Source organism: Filicampus tigris, chromosome 10 (assembly GCF_054856515.1).
Source record: "Filicampus tigris isolate MCC_2025a chromosome 10, RoL_Ftig_1.0, whole genome shotgun sequence".
Taxonomy (NCBI): Eukaryota; Metazoa; Chordata; class Actinopteri; order Syngnathiformes; family Syngnathidae; genus Filicampus; species Filicampus tigris.
Genome location: NC_141226.1, coordinates 21,114,034 through 21,139,221, shown reverse-complemented (window position 1 = coordinate 21,139,221; position 25,188 = coordinate 21,114,034). Strand labels below are relative to the sequence as shown.

Sequence of the window (25,188 nt, the reverse complement as noted above, 5' to 3'; positions counted from 1 at the left end):
ACAAGAAAAAAAAAGAAAGTTGCACAATTATCTGAGAATTATTCTCATATATTTCAATTTTTTTTTCTTGTAAATTCTATATTTTAACTTTTATTATGTCAACAAAGATAAGCCAAAAGTTTGAATATATCCTTTTAAAAAATGCTCACAATACTACAACTTAACGCACCATATTTCTATGAATTTGTACTTGTCGTAATTCCAGCCTCAATTTAGCAGAAGTCATGGTGTAGGATTATCAAGTTTTATTCCTGTAAATTCACCAGTTTTAAGTTGTAATATTACAAAAAAAATTAAAAGAAAAATAATAGCGCTCTCATTGATGGCCCTACTTTCTCTTTCTCTTCCTGTAGCTTCCCTTGCCTTCCATCTCGTCTTCCTCATCTTCCTCATCGTCGCTGTCCTCGCCCTCTGCTCGGCTGTTGCCGTGGTGACGCTCCTCTTCCTTCCACTCTCTGCCCACCAGTCTCCGAAAGACTTCATACTCCTCGGCTGACGCGTTGGCCGCGTGCGCCAGCAGGAAGGTGTCCGGGTCCGTGTTCAGGACGCTGCCCAGTTTGGGGTTCACGATGACCGTCTGCCCTTTCTTGTCGGGGGTTTGGTACAAGCCCCGGCGCTCCAAGAAAGAGTGGCGCGTGCGCAGCTCCTCCAGCGTGCAACGGAACAACCTGTGCTTCACCATCTCTGCCTGTTTGATTCCCATTCGGAAGTAGACGTACTGTGGAAACGACACAAAATGCTTTGAGAGAAGAAGACACAAAGGAGGCGGCTTCCTAGTAAAAGTAAATAAAAGCACTAAGAATATATACTGTAGTTGACAACTTCATGATTGATCTAGTTTAGGGGAAGTCAACCCCCGCCCCCGCCCCCGCCCCACGCAATGCAAAACGGCCAGCGAGTGAGAAACTATTTAAATCGCAACAACTTGGAAGGCTCGCAGAATGCGCCGCAGTTGACCGCGGTAGCTCCGCTGTAACGTAACCCTGACCTGAAATTTGTACTCCAGCTGAGCCAGATCTTCTTGCACGACGGCCGGACAGTCCCTGAGGATGTCGGTGACCTGCTGCACAGTGAACAGACACTTCTCCCTGAGGAACATGGTCATGTGTTTGACCGTCTTCGCGGGCAAAGTCAGGATGGCAGGGTAGTGCGCCACCACCCGCTGCAGACTCCCTGGATGGAGTCACACTGCTTTAATACAATTGTATACAAGATGAGGGGGAGGGGGCGGTGTAGTGTACGGGCGCGAGCTCACCTTCGACTAAACCGAGTTTGCGTAGATTCCTTATCCGCTGCTGGAGAAGTGACTCCTTGATGGTGTAAAGCTCAGGACATTTAGTCAATACATTCAGCACGCTGGAGGGGTTGAGGCCCAACATGAACAGAACCGTGAGTGTTGACAGACACTGCTCGCTGGCACTTGCACCTCTGGCTTTGCGCACCGATTCGTAGATTTGCTCAGCCTGTGTTTGCGTGAACCCCATGTCATGTAGACAGGGGAGAGACAATTCTGGAACGCTGTGCCTCAGCAGGGGTTCCGGGTCACTGCTGGCCACATTTGGCAGCGGGTTGCTGCTCGGAGAACACAGCAATCTACACTGCGTCCACGGATGCTGAAAGTATTTACTTGACTGAAGCGGACTGAATCCGGATGAGGTGGCATTTCTCACGAGACACAGGACCTGTTAAAGACGGCACTGCTGTTTAGTTGTCAACTAGGATTGGTATATATCAAGGTCGAAGCGGTTTGGGGGATGTCAAGCAGCAGTATCGACGAACAACATAAATGTCATAGATATGGATATGGGTATTCAAATAAAATATATTCCAAACTAAAAAGAAATTAAATTACAAAAAAAAACGTTAAACTTCTCGTGTTTATTTGTAATTACTCACCCGACGTGCAGCAAAAGGAGCGTTCATGCTTCGTCCGTATTCAATATAATTCCGTGCATCAACGGTGACGGTGACAAAGGTTCCGCCTTACACAAACGAAGATCGGTTCAAGTTCAACATTTTTAATTAATACGTATACATATTCTTAATACAGCATAATAAGAACGCTTATAATGGCAGTATGCTCAAAACATTTATTAAAATAAAATTACATTTACCAATTAAATGTACTAATACATTTTTAAATACAATCCACGTTTTTAACATGTAATTATGTTTAGGATTGTATTTGGAAAAACTGTTCAGTTATAGAATGTTTCAAACTGCTGTGCAGGGAAGAGATGTGTGATAAGTTTCACATAAAATACTGCCTGCATAAAGTTCGAGCTGTACTTTGAGAGAGGAGCATTAGGCACAGGTCTACTAAAAGATACATCTTTCAAATTCAGTCTAAAATGTAAAAACAAACTATATAGTACAGTGCAAATGCGCTATACAAATAAAATTGTCTTGTATTGTATGTATTAATATTTCATTCCCGGTGGAGGCTTGCATTCTAGCTGTCATGATCAATATAGAAACATGGATACATAAATTATAGCAACAAATGCAAGTATTTATTTGTGTGGAAAGTTGCTTAGTAGACATAAGTAACAGAAAACTGTCGTCTTTCACACAATGTTTTTAATGTGAATAAAGTCACAGAGACTTATGTCAAAACACCACATGAGGTAAAAATTGTATTACACGTTGCTTGCACAAATCGCAACAAAAGTGTATTTCATTTATTACAGAGAACGACAAACATTTAAAATCAAATTAAAATATGTCTTTGTGTATAAAAATAAATAGACAAGATAAATATACTTTACATTTCATTTAGTGTTAAAATCCAATTGATATTAAAAACAAAAAAGCTTCATTCATTTTGAGGTCTCATCTTTTTAAGGCTTTAATCATCCAGGTGAACTTATGAAATGCGTGAGGTAGTGCTACGATTTGACTACTTTAAAAAGGCTTTAAAAAGACCTAAAATAATAAATTGCAAAATGCATTTTACCTTTGCTGCAGTAACTTCCACAGACAAAACAAACATTGGATGGACGTCTGGGCTTTTATTCAGTCTCTAGTTTTCATTGAGGTACTTCTGGAGCTCCGATTCCAGGGCCACCATGGACAACCGGTCTTCCTCATCCTCCTCATCCGGAAGAGTGTCATCACCTTGATCGGGGAACAAGTCGTGTCCTCCGTACCTTTGGGGAACGGAATCGTGACGCTGCAGTGAGCCTATTTAAAAAGAGGAAAACAGCGAATTCCATAAGTGCATTGTTATTCCCAATCCTGTAGCTCTAACAACATTTGGGTTGTGACTAAAAGTCCTCATTTTGATGAAGCCTTCATACTGGCCAATTACTTTGAGCTGCAGGGAAAACCTCCGTCCAGGTATACTCGGCCAGCGAAATGGGCTGGCTGATCCAGGACTGCAAAAGCAGCTGGTCCAGGGTCATCCTTCGGGTGGGCTCAGGGTGCAGCAGCCCACGTAACACACTGTTCAGGTCTGATACAAGAGACTTGGTTAACAAGGAAAAGTATCAAAACACGTGCAAAGTTTCCTGCTCACATTTTCTGTATTTTGCCAAATTTCTTTTTTTCCTAACCACGGGTCCTCAGGGAATCAGTGAGGAGTTGATAAAGGCTATCAAGACAACAAAGGTTGTTCAAGTATTTTTTTTTTTTTTTTTTTTTTAGGTGCGGACCTCTGTCCATGAAAAGATAGAAAGACCAGAATGATGGCTTTTTCCATTCATTTTAACGGGGCAAGTTGATTTGAAAAAACAAGTTAACGTTCATGACCATGGTACAAATTCAACAGGTACCAATAGGGCTGTGCAATTAATCGAAATTCAATTACAATTACGATTATTACGCTGCGCGATTACAAAATGGGCATAATCGTAAAAAACGATTATTAAAATTCATTTCTATCCAACGCACCAAACAATGTTTGTTTACACAAGGAAATCATACTTGAATTTAAACATTTGCTCCTCGAAAAATAAAATTACAATAATTAATCTCGCAAATTTTCTTTGGTCCAAAAGGAACTTATTTACATAAGAAAACGTTTAAACATTTTCTTGTTTTGTACAAAAAAAAAAAAAAAAGATCGTTTTAATAATCGTGATTTCAATTACTACTAAAATAATCATGATTAATATATTTTTTTTTTTTCATAATCGAGCAGCCCTAGGTTCAAATGCAAGTACCTGAGGAGAGCGCAAAAGGGGGCTTGAGTTTGGCATCCAGGATCTCGGCCACCCCACAGAAGGGGTTCTCGCTGAACAGCAGCGTGTAGAGCAAAACCCCCAGAGACCACATCTCCAACTCGGGACCCTTGTAGCTACACGAAGGAAGCATCAGCACACATTCACCACCCGACCAGATACATTTCATAGGAACTCGCTTGAGTCGTTACGAGAGCGCGGCAAACGCGTTGGCCATCACTTCCGGCAAACGTTTTAAATAACTTTATGATTGTTGTATGTGTGTAATTTAAAAAGGCACCTTGTCAAAGTTTATGGCCCATAAAGGTCATAAAGGAGTGGAAACGGCGCTCTCGCACCAGGATTCTGTTGTCAGGTGTAACGCTTTGAGGGAGCCGTGATAAACGTAATCCTCTCCATAAATGTACACTTTGGCCAACATGGCTGGTTATAAAAACAAAATGGAGAAAAAAAAAAAAAAGCATGTATTTTGCAAAGACGATATACACACGTACGGGTTTCCTTGAAGCACTTCTGGGGAGCAGTACTCGAGCGTGCCGCAGAAATTGTAAAAGAGCTTCCCCGGGGTCATCATCGCCGCAGAGCCAAAGTCGATGAGGCGAATGTGGAAACACTTGTCGATGACGATGTTCTCGTCTTTAATGTCTCTGTGCAGGATGTTCTTTGACCTCAGGTAGAAGACGGCCGCTACCAGCTGGGGCGTAAAGGGCAAAATGCGCGGTTCGACAAAAGGCATTTAGGAAGTCGCGCCGTTGGCACATCGCGCCGGGCGGACCTGTCGGAAGACGTAGCTGGCAAGGGGCTCGTCCAGCCGCGGCTGCATGTCGATGAATTCAAAGAGGTCCAAACCGTCTCCGTGTTTCTCCATCACCATCTGGAAGTAACTGCCGTTCTCAAACACCTCCAGCACCTGGTGGCGGAGGCACGGAAAAGAAAACAAAGGTGAAGCCGTCGGGGCGGCAGCTCGTTGCGAGAGTGACGCTAAATTCGCCTCCGTCCGTTTGTACTTTTCCAACTTTTTGGTCGTTTAATGTGCATTGTGTGTCGCGTAAACACACTGTGGACTGTTTTCATCCGTTTTGGCCCTTAAAATGTTGTAACGAATCCTAAAATGATCAGAGAGACAGGGCAAAGGCAACAGAAAGGCAATGGTGTGACTGATGTACCAAAACTAAAATTGAAGAGAAAAAAAATGATAAAACAAAATTAAATGAGTGCTTTGGGGGAGAAAAAATATACACACACACACACACACACATAAATATATATACAAACATAGATAGACACACACATAATTAATAGGGATGCCCCGATCACATTTTTTTTTTAAATCTGACACAAATATTTCATTAAGTAAAAAAAAAAAAAAAAAAAACTAATTAAAATCTAAACTAAAATGAAGCATTAAAAAGTTACACGAATAAACAAAACAAAACAAAAAATGAAATTAAAGCGAAAGTCAACGCAATTTTTTTTTATCCCCCCACGAATATGTTCTATGCAAGCCCACTAGTTGAAACAGGGCATTCTGATAAATATTGTGTTTTTGGAACAAGTGTTAATCCATTCGTTTTTAGCCATCTCTGGGGGCGGCCATTTTGTCTTCTATCGACTGAAAAGGACATCACGACTGCTCACGACGGCCAATCACGGCTGAGATTCAGAAAACAGGTCAGCCGTGATTGGTCATTGTGAGCAGTTGTGATGTCATTTTCAGTCGACAGAAGACAAAATGGCCGCCCCCAGAGATGGCTAAAAACGAGTGCATTTTGCCGCTTAACTTATATTCCACAAACGCAAAATTAACCAGAATGCTGCGTTTCAACTAGCGGGCCTGCTGGGAACATATTCTTGAAAAAAAAAATATGTTTGGGTTGACTTCCGCAATAGCTATAATGAAAAATCCCAAACGATTACGAGCCTGGGCAGAACCAATTTTTTTTAACCAAGTGCTTAGAAGGTTTGGCATATCCTTTTCATTGCAATTGAGGTTTTGGAAGCCGAGGCGGTTACCTTGACGATGTTGTGGTGTTGCACTCGAGTCAGGATGGCGATCTCCTGGCTGACTCGACCCAACATGGGGTCGTCTACCCAGCAGTCGCTCACGATCCTTGCCTTGCTGATGAACTTGACAACAGTCTGCAAACGTCAATGCCACAGTAAGACCGAGTCTACTTTTCTACCACTGGAACGCACTTAAAGCGGAAGTCAACTCAAACATATTTTTTTTTTCAAGAATACGTTCTGGTTAATTTTGCATTTGTGGAATATAAGTTAAGCAGCAAAATGCACTCGTTTTTAGCCATCTCCGTGGGCGGCCATTTTGTCTTCGTGTCGACTGCAAATGACATCGCAACTGCTCGCGACGACCGATCGCGGCTGACCTGTTTTCTGAAGCTGAGCCGTGATTGGTTGTTACCTGAGCAACTGCGATGTCATTTTCAGGCGACAGAAGACAAAATGGCCGCCCCCACAGATTTCTAAAAACGAGCGGATTAATACTTATTCCACAAACGCAATATTTATCAGAATGCCACGTTTCAACTACTGGACTTGCATTAAACATATTCTTGAAAAAAAAAAAAAAAAAAAAAACGTTTGCGTTGACTTTCCGCCCTCCCCCCCTTTCAATCCGTCCAAGTGTGCGTGTGAATATTCTTACTTCTTGCCCATCGCAGCGCCTTATTGCCTTCCAGACAAAACCAAAGGCTCCTTTCCCGACAGCTTTAACAGGCTTGTACTCTTCTTCAAACTGCCCATCACATGCCCGAGAGTGTTCGAGGTCCAGGGTGGAGCGCAGAGCCTCACCATGACACGCCTCTCCGATCCTCTGAAGGGGACGGATGCAGCAACAAAAACAGGCCCACGTATAAACAAGCGAATGAATGTAGCACTCCAATTGGTATTTCTTTTTTTTTTTTTTTTTTCTCCTTCTTTCTTCTTCTCCCCCAACCGACCTCGCCGAGACTGGCTGCCGATTTGTCGAGCAGGGATCGATGGCTTTGCGACGCTGACCAACGCTGGCCGGGCTTGCTCATCCACACGCAGAGCATTTGTTTTCCATCGGCAAGGTCAGCTCTGACCACGTCACACTGCACCTCTGGAGAAATTATTTAAAATAGTGAGAGGCGGAGAACTCCAATAATGGAACAGGAAAACGTTTTTTTTTTTTTCAATTTACTAAGCTATTGTGGTGCCACTGGCATGTTTGTATTTTAGGACGTTTTTGATGGAAAAGCCACTCAGAATAATCTGGTGGATTGATTCCCAACCAGCGAAAATCATCCAATTTCGCTTGCTGTAAGCGGTCGAAAACAAATTTTGGATTAATCACCAAAAAATGAGCCACGAGTTGCAAATAAAACATTTGAATGGACTTGAATTCAGCCATACCGACTCTTGTGCCATCTCTGTGGTAAGCGCTTCCTTCGAATCGTCCCTCCAGTAACTGCGGGGCGTCCGACTTGAGCGCAACCTTTTCCATTTTCTGTTTCTTTGGTGTGGACGTAGCAGGAAGGTCCATCGCTGACCGAACCTCGCCATTATCCTCATTCAAGCAGAATTCCTGGCCGCTTTCCTTGTGAACGGACGAGAGGGCAGGCCAGTGATCCGTCCCCGCCTGGCTCTCCGGCTGCTCTTCAGCGGAGCGATTCTTGGCCTCCGTATTGGTGTCGACGGGCCCATCTTCCGGGTCAAAGAGGCACGGTGGGGGCGTGCGCAGGAGCTCGGCCGTATCGCAGGACGTCAAGGAGTGGCGGTTTTCGTCGCTGCCCCCTTGGAGGCTGATAAGCACAGCGCTGCTCAGATCCAGGTCGGCCAGGGCTCGGGTCACCAGGTCGCCGTTGCTGTTGAGGTCCAGGAAACAGCTGAGCTCTGGCCGGCACGGATCGCAACCACCGTGGCCAGCAAACTTTTCGCAAAAGCCGGAGGAAGACCTGGAAAACAGGGGTACTGAATGTTTTTTCTTCAAGATAGAGCCTATATTTGTCCAACAGGGGAGACACATAGTAAGACTTGGAAAGAGCATTGTGAAAACACGAATATGGAAGAGGATTTGGGTCAGTGGGGGAAAAAAAAAAAAAAAAAGTTGGTAACATTCTCACTTTTAGCTCAGAATTCTGACTTTAAAGTAAGAATTCTAACTTCAAAGCGGAACATATTTTTTCAAGAATATGTTCCCAGCAGGCCCACTAGTTGAAACACGGCATTCTGATTCATCTTGCGTTTGTGGAATATAAGTTAAGCAGAAAAATGCACTCGTTTTTAGCCATCTCTGGGGGCGGCCATTTTGTCTTCTGTCGACTGAAAATGACATCACAACTGCTCACAATGACCAATCACGGCTGACCTGTTCTCTGAATCTGAGCCGTGATTGGTCGATGTGAGCAGTTGTGATGTCATTTTCAGTCAACATAAGTGACAAAATGGCCGCCCCCAGAGATGACTAAAAACGAGTGGATTACCACTTATTCCACAAACGCAATATTTATCAGAATGCCTTGTTTCAACTAGTGGGCTTGCATAGAACATATTCTTGAAAAAACATTTTAGCGTTGACTTCCACTTTAAAGAACAATTCTGACTTTAAAGTCAGAATTTTGAGATAAAAGTGAGAATCTTGCCAACCTATACCTCCCTCCCCCGCTGGCCCAAATCCTCTTTCGTACACCAGAGAGGTTGGTCAGTTAATAAAAAAAAATAAGTGGCTTTGATCATGGATGGTAAATATTAGACCCGCACCTGCTCTCCATTGAAATGACCTCAAAGCTGGAGTCTTGCAGGACGGATGTACATGAGCGCCTGTCTTTGGTAACACCAGAAGATTTGACTCCCCCACTTCCAAAAGCGTGTCCATTCTGAGTGGCCGTGCCTGAAAATGGTGGGAATAGAAATTTGAAAAAAAAAAAAAAAAAAAAAAAGACATTTAGGTCAATGAAACTTTATTTTGCAAAGACATACAGTACTGTAGTGGCGATAATAAGAAGCAAACTGGCATGCTAGCCAACACCTGCAATGACTTCATTTTCCACGAGCAGTTCCTCATGTTTATCTTCCGGTTGCTCTGTAGAAAGCATGCAGGTGTTGTCACCCTCTGGATGGTCCACCCAGGCAAAAGTCTTCAGGAGAGCCTCTGTGGTATCGCCTGTCCCTGAGGAGTGGCTACTGCTAGCAGCTACTTGGGCTGCTTGCTTCAACAGCTCTTCAGTGTCATTAGCACTGTGGAAAGAATGGATAACATCTAAAATCACAGCAACTGTGATCCTACGCCGGTGTCTTCCTACAGCGCTCGCATTTCATTAAATGGGACTCTCGCGCTGTTCGAGTTAACATTGCATACATGTCCACCAGATGGCGTAAGAGATACAATGAACTCAGAGCTCATGTTTTCAGCTTCCGGTGACACGTTCGTTTAAAAAAAAAAAAAAAAAAAAAAAAGGTCAGACTACCTAATGAAATGCCTCTGATGTCCAAATGACTCACTTAAAGACGCGTGTGGAAGAGACAGCAGGAGAAGTCAGCGTGGACAGAGCGCTTCCTCGCTTGTCGAGTCTGGTGCAGTTGCCGGTGAAGATTCGGCCTCTCCCTGTGGACGATCGCCCCCGGCAGGCTTCCTGCACCATTGCCATGTCGCCAGCCACCAACGAGGAGGGGTCGATGTCTGAGGTCAACGGAACAATGAGTAAAACATACAAACATCGAGGAGAAGACGCATACAACGATGTGATTATATAGTTTATCCGATTACTACACTATAATACAGGTGTGTTCAAGACATGATTTTTTTTTTTTGCCAAAAAAAAATAAAAAATAAATACTGATATGAATACATTTTTTTTTAAAGTTTAACATTCATTGTCATTTTTAAAGCACATTTGTAATTTATTGAATTATAATTAATAACCAATTATTTAATAAAATAAAAAAAATGTTAATTTACTGTATTGATTTTTTAAATTATATTTTAATCGTAGTGTTCTTTTACAAATGAACTATTAAAATACATTAAATGTAAACAGTATTTTTTTAATGATAATATGGTTATAGTTTCATTTTATTATTTGCAGTATGATAAATTCATTAAATTCTTAAATACATTTCATTGTCACTTTGAATGAATGAATGAACTAAATACTTTTCTGTATGCATGTATTTTATTTTGCAATTTTTCATTTTATTTACAGTATAATAAATTACCACTCTTAAAAAAACCATTTGTTTAACCAATATTCTTATTTCATTATTCCTAATAAATTACCCAGTTATTTAATACAATTAACTAAAAATGTTGACTGAACAATGTTTTGCTAATGTGCACAAAAGAGAATAAATAGATTTGAATCGATTTTAGGGAAAAACAGATCAACCGCTAGAACAAATGAAATGACGTCTTGATAACGTAAACGCACAGTGGGCCTAAAAATAAATACATTTTAAAAAAGAACGAAACGGGCCGTATGTGGGCCACTTTGCCCGCGCCTGTACATTTTTACACGTGAACTAAAACGCTTGAAATGCTCACCGGATTTCGCTGTACTTTTGACAGCCTCTGCTTGAGACTCTGGGAAGGGACTGATCTTCCTGACCGAATCGGACATCCATCCATAGAAACCGGGCACGAGGAAAGTGACACACTGTCGACGGCAGAGAGCAGCGGTGACTAACGAGGCTTGTCAAAAGGCCGCCGCGCCGCGCCTTTCGCAGCCGCTTTCATTGGTCAACCTTTCCGAGCAGCTCGTCCTTGCTGTAGCCAAACAGGCTGAGCGCCTGTTGATTGTGGATGCTGCAGATTGAGCCGTCATCTTGCAGCAGGAGGAGGCTGCTCACCGGGACAAACGCCCAGATGGTTCCTTCGTACTCCAGCGCGGAGGCGACCCTGCTGTCTCCCTTGATGCCTGCGTAAACTCATAAAAAAGAACAAATCCAATTGACGACGGGTCAAACATTTCGAGGACCGGCTAATAACTGTTGTGAATATTGCGTGAATCAAGAATCATCATTTCGGTTCCTTTTTTTTTTTTCCCCTCCCCTCCACACCGATTCAAACGTTGAGCGCAATTAGCACGACTGACTTTTAGGTGAAACTAAAGAGTTCCACATCAAATTTCACTGATCAACTTATTGGAATTGTTATAGTCAGGGTAGCTCATATAAAGCCAGCAGTCAGTTTATTACGCAATATGAAATGACGGCCGTGACGTTACACCGCAGCGATGGTCAAACATGAAAGCCAACGTCATTCACCAGACTGCTGACAACGCTCAGGTTGCGAGTCTTGCGCCTGGTGTGCGTCGTCTCTGCCAAGGCTCTCTGTAGAGCACGCGGGGCTCATCCCAATGTGTTGTTGCTGGGCTCTTGCGCACTGCACCGCCCCCTGAAGCTTAACACACAGCGGCACCGATGAGCCTTCTCGACTTTTACCACACACTCTCTGAACCCTCAGCATCTATGGGGGAAGCAAAGAAAGCAAGCGTCTGATATAACATCCCAAACGAGAGCGTGAAGGGATATTGCGAGACGGAGTGAGCGGTACAGCGTTAAAGGAAAAAGAGCGCTTACTTTGGGCAAGGCCTGACAGTGCAGGGGGATTTGTAAGGAGGGGATTAGCTCCACAACAGAAAGTCCTTTTAAGTCCTCCGGATGGTGGTATCCATGGAGATGAGCAAGTGCCGTGTCACAGGTAAGAATATTGCCCTAAAAGGAGGATAAAACCAAAAGCAATTTAAAAAATAATAATAATAATAATAATAATAATAATCGGTGCTCTCTCATCAAATGGAGAAAAAGTGGAGAAAGTTGTCACCAAGGAAAAGAATGACTGAGAAATGACATATCGCGAATTAAAACGGATATAATCGAATTCAGAAAAAAAAAGTTAGCAGTAACTTTGTCAGTGTCAAACGTATGGTGTGCGTCGGTAAGTTCCAAGACTGTTGTCACAGTTGTTGTTTTTTTCATGTGGGGTTATATCAAGTCAAAAGATTATGGAGCAAGGCCAGGGTTCTTTGGGAATTAGAAGGGGTGTGTCCCTGCATTATCTTTTAGGGATGGACCGATTATCGGCCGGGCCGATTATCGGCGCCGATATTCTGCCTTTTGACGAATATCGGCATCGGCCTTATTAAAACATCTGATGGCCGATAAATCAATTTAAAACTGTGTTGGTATCAAAACAAAGATATGTGAAAGTTTAATTTTGTGTCATTTTTAAATTTTGGAGAACTTCATTTTTGTCGAAAACTATATCGAGCTATTTTTTATTTTTTTCCCAAGTGTTTTCATTTCACTCTTTAAGACACCCTGACGACCCTGGATGCTCCCTGAACTTTTTGTTAGAATTTGGCAACAAAGATGTATATTGTCAAAAATTTACAGTAATAATAGTATCCAAAAAAAAAAAAAAAAAAAATCGACATTATGCAAATCTGAAAAGTAGTTAAATAAACATATGCTTAAAGAAGTTTCAACAAAGTTAAAGCGGTAGTCAAACCAAACATATTTTTTTCAAGAAATGTTCCCAGCAGGCCCACTAGTTGAAACATTCGGATTAATTTTGCGTTTGTGGAATACAAGTTAAGCAACAACGCGCACTCGTTTTTGGCCATCTCTGGGGGCGGCCATTTTGTCTTCTGTCGACTGAAAATGACATCACAAATGCTCACAACGACCAATCGCGGCTGACCTGTTCTCTGAATCTGAGCCGTGAATGGTCGATGTGAGCAGTTGTGATGTCATTTTCAGTCAACATAAGTGACAAAATGGCCGCCCCCAGAGATGGCTAAAAACGAGTGGATTAACACTTATTCCACAAACGCAATATTTATCAGAATGCCGTGTTTCAACTACTGCACCTGCTGGGAACATATTCTTGAAAAAAATATGTTTGGGTTGACTCCCGCTTTAAGAACTTTTTTTTGTTTGTTTGTTTTTTTAACATTTTGATGCCAATATTTTCTTTTTTTTAGAAAAAATGAGTATCGGCTCCAAATATCGGTCGCCTTGACTACTAATAATCGGTATCGCTATCGGCCCTGAAAAAACCCACATCAGTCTATCTCTATTATTTTCGTTCACTATACTACATACAGTAGATATTTTTTTCCAAGGTTGATTTGGCATTAAGTACTTGTATCAAATTACGTAGGTCAACCTGATGCGGTTGGTGGTGAGCGTATCATTTTTTCACAGTCTGCCAACAGTGTAGATATTACATGTTTAAAAAGATGGAGGCCGATGAAAACAAAATTCACTTACATCTTGAGTAAGCGTCAGGGACGCGGAAACCCGTTCCACATTCTCCATTATGACAAGGAGATGTTCTCCATTTTGTGAAACTCTGTGGGTACACACCAACATTGGCATCTCGCCAGACATCGTCACAACATCGACCTACAAGGAGAACAAGCCAATGGTGAAATGTTGAAAACACATTTGACCATGAGAACGGATTCCAGGGATCCCAATAATCATCGGCACACACGAATGACATGTAGTTGGCTCAAGATGCCTTAAAGAGTCGGCAACGTACCACTTTCCCAGATACCGACGCGACACTGCCGTCCATTAGCAGACACTCCTCAGGCAACGCGTCTTCCAAGACCTGAGTGGTTTTCTTCAAAACGGACATCAATTTTTTTCCATTCAACTCATCCGGAGTGCACGCAAAGAGTTTGTAGGCGTGATCATTGGCTGATATAATCTTAAAAAAACAAAAAAAAAAAAAAAAAAAACATGATTATTATTATTGAACATGTTCTAAAACAGTGTTTCCCAAACTTTATTGAGCCAAGGCACATACTTTGCATTAGATTTAATGCCTGTGCTTCTTTTTCTTTATAAAGTCTATTATCGTTTTCTACTACAACCAGTAAACTTCCCTGCGGTGGGATCACTAAAGTTCTCTTCTCACTAATGTGCTGTAGCAGAGTTTGGGAATCACTGTTCAAAACGCTAGAGAACTGTACCTCTCTGCTTTTGTGATCTACAGTCAGAAGCACTTTGTTTGGGTTGAGTGCCAGTGGCGAGAGAGGCAGCCCCAAATCTGCGGAAACAAGCTGACCATAAAGATTGTCCGCTGTCTCTGACATTGTGGGCGGGCATGGTAGGGCGTCAGTAGATGTGTCCGAGTCAGGATGGATGCAGGACGATCGGGGCTTTGTTGCCGATGCTGAAGCACAAATGTGCCCCCCAAAAAATAAATAAATAAATCGAACATCAAAAATGCAACAAAGACAAATGAAGAAAATACGCAGAACTGTAATTGATGCTTCTTACAGGCACGGTGGGATAACTGATCTTTGACACCGCAAAGTGTTGAAAGCTAGCTTGCTTTTTATAATCGACATCTCATGTGATGTTGAGGTATTCGAAGTCACGAAAACCAACTTACATCCAATTTGCATGATGACGAAGATGATGCGGTGCCAAAACTTGTCATCATTCTGAATTAATAATTAATCAGTTCATGTAATTCATTCATTAAGTGTAATTATTATTACCCAGCTTGTGAAGTAATTGACTTTATTGTAGTGAAACATCAAGGAATAAAATGTCTCAGCGTCATTCCTTTTCTTGAAAACTGTGGAATAACACAGTTTCTATTGTTTCTATTTAAAGCGTTTACTTTGTATATATGTAAAATAAGCGATTTTAGTTTAGTTTTTATATGGGTTATGCTCAGGTATATGTGTGTATGTATTTATGAATAACCCACCTTAGTATTAATAGAACATGATTTCCAATATTTTATAGTGAACAAGGGGTAGCACTCCAAGTTTTTTTTACTTCTTCCTACTCCCCTTGAACATATAAACTTTACTGAATTAAGGTAAGTGCTGACTCTTTATTTTGATTTTTTGTTTCCATCGTGTTTTTCATGTTGTTTATATGCTCAATAAATCAATCAATTCAAAACTGATGACAAGACATGTATTGTTTTGAGTTAGATTTTTGTTTTTTGATGCCTATTTTCATATCTTTAAAAATGTCATAACATCAATAATTCTTAACATGTTGACAAAACGGCATTTGGTCCAAATAAGTAAATATTTGTTTTCCTCACGTACCTAGCTTATATATTTTTATATAACGTGTTACACGTCCTGTGTGGCCATCTCTTACCAGGGGACGATCCACAATAGTAACGTCGCTGCAATTCCAACATGTTTCTTTTCTGCAGTGGTCTCCGCACACAGGGGTAGGACCTGTTCAAGTCGAACTCGTTCTCCAGCAGGTCGGAGGAGAGATCAGGTACCACGCAAATAGTTGCTCCTTTCTCCGCTAAGTGCCGTCTGGCTTCAAAACGAGACTCGGTGGCGAGCGACATTGTTCGTGTAGGTTCTCCGGCTGCAATCGGTGACCCGCGAGAACAGAATTACTGGCTTACAAAGGCGTTAGGGTGACAGACGTGTGATGCAAGACTCACCAAATCAAATCAGATGCATTCGACGCATACAATGGACGCCGTGGTTTGTTGACGACAGTCGACAAGGAAACGCTAACTCCCCTGTGTTATTCCACTTAGCGAGGTTAGCATGCTGTCTACAAATCGCACTTCGAACAAAGTTGCGTTTCAGCGACCTCAATGCGGAGTCGAAATAGCCACGGTCGTTTTTAAGACGTCGAAGCCATGGGCAGGGGAATGTTTGGAGTCAATACATTGCGAACAGCTAACTATAGTTTTTTTTTTCCCCCCCCCAATTTTCGTAAATCGCGGGCTACGAGCACCGGCTGAACAGATGATATATATACGGAAGTGCCTTGGAGCCAATCAAAAGTCATGGTTCGAAACGGGAAATATCTATTGGTTAAACTAAGTGAAAGACCCGCCTTTGTTACTAGGGAGACAGCGCCGCTGGCCAATCAACTCAATTCAATTTTATTGAATTCGAACTTTATAAAACGTGCTACATACATTAAACATAAACAATAGCAAAATTCACAACACAACAACAACGTAATAATAAATAAAATATTCCTCCAAACAAAATATGTGCATGTGTTTTTTTTAAACATAAAACCAGTTAGTGACATTGATACATTCCTGCAGAAAATGTATACGGATTCTACACCATTTTTTCCTCTTCCAGGGCGAAAGGGGGGCTTGACGGATACAAGCGGAGGCTGAAAAAAAAACATGTGCAAATATATTTTAGACTATCATATAAAAACAATGAGTCTTTTTCACGAGTTACGTAGTTATAATCGCTTTATTTCTATGTACAACTCCGATGAACCACTCCGAAAATACACACGAACAGAGAGAGCAAAACAAAGAGCCATTCGGTAAAACGGCTTCTGGAAGAAACTGGAAGGAGCACAGCGTTATAATGTGTGTTTTCCGTAGCTAGGCTTATATGGCTTTGTTGCTTTAAAAGCTCCCCTTGCAGGTTCCTCATCTCACCAACCCTGACAACCTTTAACCACGAGAGACTCAAAAGAGGTGAAGGTAAACAAGAGCAGAGAAGACTATTTCTGGAGGATGGTTAAAACTGCTCATCCGGTAAAACACGTTACAATCAGTACAGCACAGGTGGTTTGGAAAATATATTCGCTGGGCTCTTCTCGGTTCATCCTATACGGGAACAATTCATCACCCTGACGCTTCAGATTGAGCTGCAAAAACAAATGCAACGCGGCATCGAGTCTGCTGAGACCAGGCCCAATTATACCGGGTACATTATGTTGCCGACACCTCAAGAACATCTCGTGAGGCAAAATTCGATCCACCTGACAAAATAGATGCGGCAGTAAGTTATTCGCTGCGCGGTAATGATGTCGCTTGATTTTCCTCACCTCATACACAATTCATTGCACTACTCTCCAGTCATGACTTTGAATACTATGCACATAGAGCACGGGAAAAGAAGGATGATTCCGTTGCAGAGTTCCGTTTCCAGAAGTGATCTCGTCGGATCTTCTCACCGTCGCGTCAGCTCGCCGCCATGGTTGTACGCACGCATTCTTTGCCGAGGATCTCGTTTTACGATAATGACAAGAGGCCGAGGAGCCAAGCAGAACATCACACACGGTCACACACAGGGCCACACGAGCGAAGTTGGGCACTAGTTGTTGCGCCATGGCTGTATGTGTGATCTTTGATACACTTTTCAGGGGCAGTTTTCTGAGCCAGTTGGCTCATCCTAATGGTGGTAGTCTTTTTTGCTGTGCGGGCGATTCCCCAGTATGTGATCCACTTCTGAGGCGATGCCCGCCGTCATCTTTGGAATCACCTGGAGTTCACACAGCATTGCTTTAATATGTGATCAAACACTGACAACACCCGCTCGGAAAACTACTAATAATATACAGTACGTAGCGGAACCTCAAGAGACAAAAACGTGGCAGGAAACAACAATGGGGAGCGATAGGCATGGCAGCTGTTTGTAGCAAATTTCCGGGTGCGCAATCCAAAACGGATCACAGTTTTTATATCACGTCAAGTTTCTGCTATAGGATCCCCGTTTTCTTAAAAAAAATGTGGAATAACTGTGTGTGCATACCAAAAAATTAAAGCATTAACTATGGAGATTAATTTAAATTTCACAATGCACTAAAAAACATTAACTCAGTTAACTCCATTTTATTGACTTCCTGCGGCAGCCAAATTTAGAGGAGAGTCACTGTGGCAAAGGCGGACTTGTACGTCGTTTTACTAATGTACGTACGGAAAACTCACTGGACTACTCTAGAATTGTATCTTTTTCGTAATGTTCATTAAAACAAGTATAAGCTAACGCCGCCTCCATTGTTTGACAGTTTCATTGTTTTTAACTTGTTTTAGATCTTGTCTCTTAGGTCGTTTTGAACTCGCTCTTTAAATAACTTTGAGTCGAGCTGAATTCCACAGAAGGAGAGAGAAGCCACTTTTGAGATTCCACCGTAAGTAAGACATATTTTCATATGCTATTATTCAGTCAACCTGAATGGCTCCGAGATTCTCTGTGAGCTGGCTCGGATTGGAGGATCCCAACAGTACGGAGCTCACACCCTCATTCCTCAGGCACCATGCTGGAAAGCAGATATAAACAGATGGATAAACTCGATTAAATCCTGTGAGTGAAATGAAAGCATCGAGGGACAGGATATTGCAAAGCAAAAAATGACCATTTTTCACAAGTGGATTTCAGGTATTGCAATTTTCGAAAACAAGCAAAGGGTTGCAGTATCGAGCTCTCAAAAGTACTGAAATCTTACGTGGGAAGTCTCTCACCTATAGCAAGCTGGGGTAACGTACATCCGAGCTTCTCCGCTATATGAGCCAACTCCTTCAGCTTGACTTGCTGTTTTCTTCCATCCTCGCTCATTATTTTCTCCTTTAACCACTGATATGGCTTCGAGATGAAACAAAACAAAGCAGATTAGGATAGCTCAAACCAAACCGCGTTCGAATCGTGTACCCGCCGGGAGGTTTGTCCGCTAGCAGAGCTGGGCACTTGACCCCTTTTTTGCCCGTCCGGCTGCGACCCCCCACCCTTGACCTGGGTACCCTTCCGGCCGCGACCCCCCCGGCCATATTCATAAACATTGTCGCCCGCCAAAAAAAACCAAAAACAAAAAAACGTGCATCATGCCCGCGCGGGAGAGATGCTAACGGAAGAGATGCTAACGGAAGAGTTTTATAAGACAATTAGCTAACTTCCTATTCAAACCCGCTGCGGACACGCTTCAAACGCGCCACTTACTCACGTACTTACCCAACTGCGTGTACTAACTTCCATCGCGAGCCCTGGGGTTGGAATTGTCGTATTGTATAATTATTTGGGTCCGACAGACGACAAGTCTGCAAGCATTCAACAAGTTACTTATTTCCCACACTTCCCCTCCTTTCACACTTCCCGGCCTTGAAAATAAAAAGCATGCCAGCAAACCACGACACAGCAGTTTTGCTACGGCCTATTTCCGGAAGTAGGAAAGTGCACGATGTGCCGTACTTGAGTGCCGCGCGCAGCTTGAATGTACTCCCGGACACAAGTTGTTTTGAAAGAAGCCTAAAAAGAAGCCTTTCACCGAGTAGGCCGAGATGAAATTTGGCCGCCTCGCGAGCACGTCACACGCACGAGGGCCGATTAGTGGGCCGGACTAAAATCCACTTCCGGCCATGCATAGTCCAGCCATTTTTTAAATTTGTCAACCCCCCCACACCCCTTCGCCCCTAAAATGGGCATCCGGCCGGGCCGGAGGGTCCGACCGGTCCGGCCCAGGGACGGACTGCCCAGCTCTGTCCGCTAGGCCGGTGATCAAAATGAAGTTCAACCTTCATGGAGGCCCTGGAGGACTCCGGCACGCCATTGTCATATTTCCCAGTGATGATGCCGCAGGCCAAAGGAGACCAGGAGACCACACCGACACCTGTGATGAAACGATAAACGGGTCGATGTGAAGGATTTCAAGGGAAGCCTGCGAGGGAGGAGGATGAAACCAACCGATTTTGTGGTAGAGCTCCGGCAGCTGCGTTTCCACTTTGTCCCTCTGGAAAAAATGATACTCGGCCTGCTCACACACTGGTGGAATGAGATTGAACTGCCTGGCCACTGAGTAGGCCTCCTAAATAAATCAGGACAGACAGAAAAGCAGGAAAGAACCAAATAAAGCGGTGATCAAATTTGGCATGTGCAAGTTTGCCTAGTTGCGATTTTTAGGGGGAACCCATTCATTGTTGGTGCGCTTTATTACAATATTGCTTTGACGCCATCTTGTGACATGTTGGGGCCAAGCGCCTCTGCTGAAGTGAAGGGAGGAGCTTCATTTAGCCAGGCCATAGCCTTGTCTAATAGAAAAAAAAGGCTTTTTCGCATCTCTGCAGGCAATTAATTACAGACCTTTTGGGGTATGAACGACAGGGGTTGTTCCTTGTTCGGTATTTGCCCTGCCGCGAAGAGCGAAGATCCATGAGTATTTGATGCTTGCCCCAAAAGATTTCTAATTACCTAAATATGCCACAAGATGGCAGGAAAGGATTGATTTTGTCTCAACAAAGCGCCTCAACTCTTGTTTCCTTGGCACCAAGATGGTGCGAAAGCAAAACGAATTGATTGCCTGAGCACAAAAATGAATAACGGAGGGTAGGTTTAGGGGGGGAAAAAAAATTGCCTGTGAATAGGCAAATTTGTGATTAACTCATTCACTGCCAGACATTTTCAGACCTTCTTTTACCCTAACGTTTGAAAAAAAAAAAAGTGAAAACAATCAAAATAAATTCCTGGGATCGAATGGCTGCACTGTGAAAAGACAAATAAACACGTCAATGGCAGCGAATGAGTTAATGAATCGCAACTATGTAAGGGGGTCAGTGTATACTGTACATATATAATTGGGGTATGAACGATTACAACTGCACTCATACCGATAATCTGGCGGAATTTGAACATTTTTCCACCTTCTGATAAAAGTCAGCACAGGCTTGAGCATCGGCTACCTCGAAAAGATGAACCCAAAGCAATTGCTCTGTGGTGTGTTAAAAAACGATTTTTTTTTTTTTCCCACTCCGATTAAAAATGTAATCACTCACCATGATCTCCATGGCAGACCACCGTGATGTCCCCCAGTACATGGACATACCCTGGTTGATCACATGGGTCATGGCTCTCACGATCTCTTTACAAACGCGCACACACAAGAATACAAAAGGCAGTTATGTTCATTCTAAAAAGTCTCTTTTTGGCGTGCACAAAGTAACTATTTAGTGAAGTCAACAAAAGAGCGGGGGGGGGGGGGTTAAATATATATGATATTGCTTTTGTCTCTAATCGACCTTTAAACGCGCTAATAAAGCATCTGCCATACTGGCAATTAGAGTTATGGATGCAAGTGCTGAAAATCAGTACGAGAAGAGAACACTGCAGGGTGTGATGAAAAAAAAAAAAAAAAAAAGGGGTTCTTTTTCTTTTCATCAGAAGTTCTCCCGCTGGGCCATCAAGTGCCTCAGCGAGAGACAGCGTGTGTATCATCAGTGTGTGTTTGTGCCAGTCTGTCCGTGTGGGTGAAACGGGTGGGAGGAGGAATAACAGCTCCAAAAAGAGGGGGAGCGATAGAGCCAGGAAGATTGTAAATCCTGTTAATGAAGTGTATTTTCTATGTACAGTAGAATAAATGCCACTAGAAAATGTAAGCTGATTCACAATAATATCTGTAATATATATATATATATATATATATGTATGTAAATATAATGCGTAATCATGGTCTACAGCACGTTTAAAGTGGTAGCTGAAGAGACTTCACGCTGACTGATTTAAAAGTCCTGCACCCTCCCAAAGATGTGCGATTAGTCGTGATCGTCGAAAAAAAATAGTCTTTAAATACGCCTATTGTTACCGACTTGATGAAAGGCACGGATCTCCGGCGAAGTCCCGCCGAACCTCAAGGCAGTGCAGATTGATTTCCAAATGCAAAGGATTTCTAATGGATTTTATTCATTGCTTGCCACAAGCCTGTCTCCTCATCTGCCTCTTTCTGGCCTATCCTCACATTAAGTTAATTGAATGAATTCAATGTGCTGCACTTGGGTCTGTCGAATGAAAATGACACGGAGTGGGAGCGTTTGGCTGTGGGCTGCGCAGTCCATCCATCAAAACAATAGAAGGATTTTTGACATTGATGCGTGCTTTTGTTTCCATTCTCCATCAGGTGCTGCCATCGACAATATTAAATGGGAGTATTTCCATGTTTTGTTGCTCGACACGATGATTGAACGGCACTTTTGAAATGCAGTTCTACATTGTACCGTGCAATCGCTCATGGTTGGAGGTGCGACAATAAAGTGCCTTAAAGGAGGAATATGTCACGCCTCAACCTGTCAAGCTTGTCGGAGTAGGGCACCGATTGTCTTTGTCACCCTAAAACGCTAGATCAAGGATCGAGCAAGGGTAGGGAAAGAAAAAAAGAAGAAGAAGAAGAGCGGCACAGACAGTGATGAGTGGACCTGAGAAGAAAAGCGGTGATTGTAACAAAGGAAGACTTCGCCCCCATTACATCACTTTTTGGTGCCTTAAGGGACGTGCGTTGCCTCGCGCAGAGTCAAGGACACTCAAAGTCACGCGGCCAAATACAAACATAAAGTGCAACTGTTGGATGGCTTCGCATTCTTATGCAGCAGCCTATTTGCAGTCATGCCACGGATGCGACATTTGAATAACATGATACTGGACCATATATATGCACAGGGGTGCCAATAAGTGGTGCGCGGGTACGCATGTGCACTGGAAACTGAATATTTCGCTCCAGTTCGAGTCTGTCTCCGCATATTTGTGCATTTTTTTTAATGGGTCAATCTGAAAAACAACCCCCCCAAAAAACCCCATCTCAAAACCCTGATGTAGTAAAAAAAATCAAATAAATAAAGACATTTTTAAAATCAGCATCAAAAATACATTTGCTGGCACATTAAGCTATCTCGAATTAAAATTTGGTGTTTCAGTTTCATCGCACGCTGACCACCCTGATAATCGCCCGAAAGCTGAGTTTATCCGGACAGCGAGGTTTTAGTTACCAGATTTTCACTCGCCCGGGGTCTACCCCCCCAGCGACAACAGGAAGAGGTCTTAAAGGAACAGCATTTTACGGAAGGAATTCAAGGTGGTTGAGTGGTGAAGGCAGCACATAGTGTTGGAGGACTAGAACACGTGGATCTCGAGAGTCCGACCCAAAAATACACCAGCTTGTCCCGAGGGGATCGGATAATCCTGCTTCTGACGAACAGGGGGGGGGGGGGGGGGCTCAGAGACCCTGTGGAAAGTGGCGATCCCGCCGAGACAGAAAGAGAGTGACGCCCGAAGGCAAAAATAGAGGACGAGAGTCAAGGCGAAATTCGTCCGATTAGTGGGGATGCGTGCATGTGCGACAGAGATAGATACGCACCACTCAAACGTTAATCCTGTCAGGACGCAGATCTGTTGAGGCCCTTCCACTATTTTATCACCTTCTCAAGTTGCAGGACAATGTGCATTGTCCCCGCCCTGACCCTCAACCACCCGCCGGCGACCTAAGCACTTACCCTCCATGGGGGTGTTGCTGTCCGGTCGGTTGGCGAAAACCACATCGACGTATTCTAGCTGCATCCTCTGGAGGGAGCCCTTTAAACCTGCAGCGGGAACACACACATACTGACGAGACGTTGTCAGTCCCATATATGGAAAGCCGTTTGAGCATTCCTTCGATATTCTAGGGATGGACCGATTTTTTTCGGCAGGGCCGATTACCGGCGCCGATATTCTGCGTTTTGGTGAATGTCGGCATCGGCGTTTTTAAAAAAAAATCTAATAGATGATAAATCAATTTAAAACTGTGTTGAAATCAAAACAAAGACATGTGACAGTTTAATTTTCTGTCATTTTGAAATTTTGGAGAACTTCATTTACTGTCGAAAGCTGTTTTTTTTTAAGTGTTTTCATTTCACTTTTTAATCGCATGCTGACGACCCCTGAACTTTTTATTAGAATTTGGTAACAAAGATGTATATTGTTCAAAAATGATAGTAATGCCAATATTTTCTTTTTTTACAAAAAATGAATATCGGCTCCAAATATCGGACGCCCTGACTACTAATAATCTGTATTGGTAAAAAAAAAAAAAAAAAAAAAAGGTTACATACCGGTACTATTATAATAAAAATGTTTTTGTTGATAAAAAGGCCTCACCAATAATACAAAAAATCCTTGTCCCTGAATAAAGGGCATCAGCCACTATATGAGGAAATGATTTAGTGAAGTCATTTTGGCTCAACTTTTGAAAATTTGCAGAAAGTAAAGCAGGAAGAGTGGACCTATCAAAGATGTCAGGAGACTATTCCGTGTCCCATTTCACGCGCTAACAAGAACAGCTGGAAGATGAGAAGCTGCCACAAATGAGGGCAGCAAATTAATAGATAGTCATAGCCAACGCCATACGCAGATTCCACTGTTTGGTTGTGCGAGGCAGATTAGTGCCGGAGGCTTCCTCAGCAGCCGCTAATCCCAATGGAGATTTCAGCCTTCCCCGTCACTCTTTATTGTACATTCCCAAAATCTGAAACGCCCGAAACATGAATCCTCATCTGAGCCGGCACCGTCATGGCGAGAAGCGTCCTCTGTCTTGTAGATTAGCTTAAGTGGTTCTGAAGGGAGGGTCTATTTTTGGAACACGAGACAAGATGTTGAACAACGAAGATGTTTGCAATGAATGATATATTCGGATTCCGCAAAAGCGTCTTTGAAAAGATGACCTAGTCAAGGAGTCACTCAGATCTGGGTTGAATTTCATAGAGAAGACGCCGAGACAGACTCATCTTGGAGTCAACTTATCAGTGCTCACCTGTGGTCCTCATTAAAAGCATTCTAGGGATGAGTCAGAGAGCGAAACTCAATTTGGTGCTTAATTTATAACGAAAAGAGCGCCTAAGGCCCCAAGATTTGGGTAACGTGATTAATTGTGTTTACAAATACAAAACAGGGGCAGAAATTAGCTTCTTGGTGAGTTTCATCAGCATGGTGTGCTGTGGGGGAAAATAGGTAGCAAGAAGTCATCACTTGCTCTCATGAGGCGAAACAGACTGAGAAGCGTTGCGCAGTTAGCTAGCTAGCTAGGCCTGCGTGCCGAAAATAGGTAGCGAGAAGTCATCACTTGCTCTCATGAGACGAAACAGACTGAGAAGCGTTGCGCAGTTAGCTAGCTAGCTAGGCCTGTAAGACGAAAATAGGTAGCAAGAAGTCATCACTTGCTCTCATGAGACAAAACAGACTGAGAAGCGTTGCGCAGTTAGCTAGCTAGCTAGGCCTATATATAGCCCGAAAATGCAGCTTCCCTTCGGGTAGGCCAGCCACAAGTGGCCACTTTAGAGCGCCTCATTGACGGCTGCGAGTGACCGCACGTCATGTGGAGAAAACATGAAGAGTGAGGACGGGACAGGGGTGAGGAGGGGGGGTTGTTGGGGGTACAGCTAGCATGTGGACCAAGGTTCAAAACATGGATTTATGTACAGGCATAAGGATGTATTTTTCCAGGTTGTAAGAATGCTGTTTGATTGACACGTGAC

At 43.0% G+C, this 25,188-nt stretch overlaps 3 protein-coding genes across 7 annotated transcripts in view; all 3 read right to left on the bottom strand.

The window, feature by feature from the left end:
* Positions 1 to 230: 230 nt before the first annotated feature.
* mterf4 (mitochondrial transcription termination factor 4) lies at positions 231 to 1,977 on the bottom strand. Its single transcript, XM_086043790.1, has 4 exons — positions 1,897 to 1,977; positions 1,256 to 1,682; positions 989 to 1,173; positions 231 to 718 (listed from the first exon to the last, which is right to left on the bottom strand). Exons 1-4 carry the CDS (start codon positions 1,921 to 1,923, stop codon positions 329 to 331), a joined length of 1,029 nt encoding a protein of 342 aa, XP_085899916.1. The 5' UTR covers positions 1,924 to 1,977; the 3' UTR covers positions 231 to 328.
* A 1,014-nt stretch (positions 1,978 to 2,991) lies between these two features.
* Positions 2,992 to 15,894, bottom strand: pask (PAS domain containing serine/threonine kinase). Of its 2 annotated transcripts, none has more exons than XM_086042744.1 (21): positions 15,604 to 15,894; positions 15,300 to 15,524; positions 14,144 to 14,346; positions 13,708 to 13,878; positions 13,434 to 13,568; positions 11,739 to 11,873; positions 11,424 to 11,625; positions 10,902 to 11,083; positions 10,702 to 10,813; positions 9,663 to 9,840; positions 9,190 to 9,398; positions 8,922 to 9,051; positions 7,575 to 8,116; positions 7,139 to 7,281; positions 6,844 to 7,011; positions 6,195 to 6,320; positions 4,957 to 5,091; positions 4,676 to 4,875; positions 4,164 to 4,297; positions 3,311 to 3,454; positions 2,992 to 3,183 (listed from the first exon to the last, which is right to left on the bottom strand). In XM_086042744.1, the coding sequence occupies exons 2-21, from the start codon at positions 15,502 to 15,504 to the stop codon at positions 3,023 to 3,025; spliced, it is 3,615 nt and encodes a 1,204-aa protein (XP_085898870.1). In that variant the 5' UTR covers positions 15,505 to 15,524; positions 15,604 to 15,894; the 3' UTR covers positions 2,992 to 3,022. The 2 variants fall into 2 exon arrangements, with proteins under 2 accessions (XP_085898870.1, XP_085898871.1); XM_086042745.1 differs by having other exon boundaries at positions 10,902 to 11,074.
* Positions 15,895 to 16,357: 463 nt separating this feature from the next.
* The window catches only part of kcnab1b (potassium voltage-gated channel subfamily A regulatory beta subunit 1b), a 36,788-nt gene continuing 27,957 nt past the window's right edge, over positions 16,358 to 25,188 (bottom strand). For all 4 annotated transcript variants that reach the window (XM_086042748.1, XM_086042746.1, XM_086042747.1 and 1 more), the window contains exons 10-16: positions 23,173 to 23,259; positions 20,689 to 20,774; positions 19,604 to 19,724; positions 19,435 to 19,529; positions 18,391 to 18,511; positions 18,100 to 18,188; positions 16,358 to 17,410 (exon numbers count right to left, since the gene is read on the bottom strand). In XM_086042748.1, the coding sequence (XP_085898874.1) occupies positions 17,321 to 17,410; positions 18,100 to 18,188; positions 18,391 to 18,511; positions 19,435 to 19,529; positions 19,604 to 19,724; positions 20,689 to 20,774; positions 23,173 to 23,259 (689 nt within the window). In that variant the 3' untranslated portion in view covers positions 16,358 to 17,320. The remainder of the gene's footprint in view (positions 17,411 to 18,099; positions 18,189 to 18,390; positions 18,512 to 19,434; positions 19,530 to 19,603; positions 19,725 to 20,688; positions 20,775 to 23,172; positions 23,260 to 25,188) is intronic.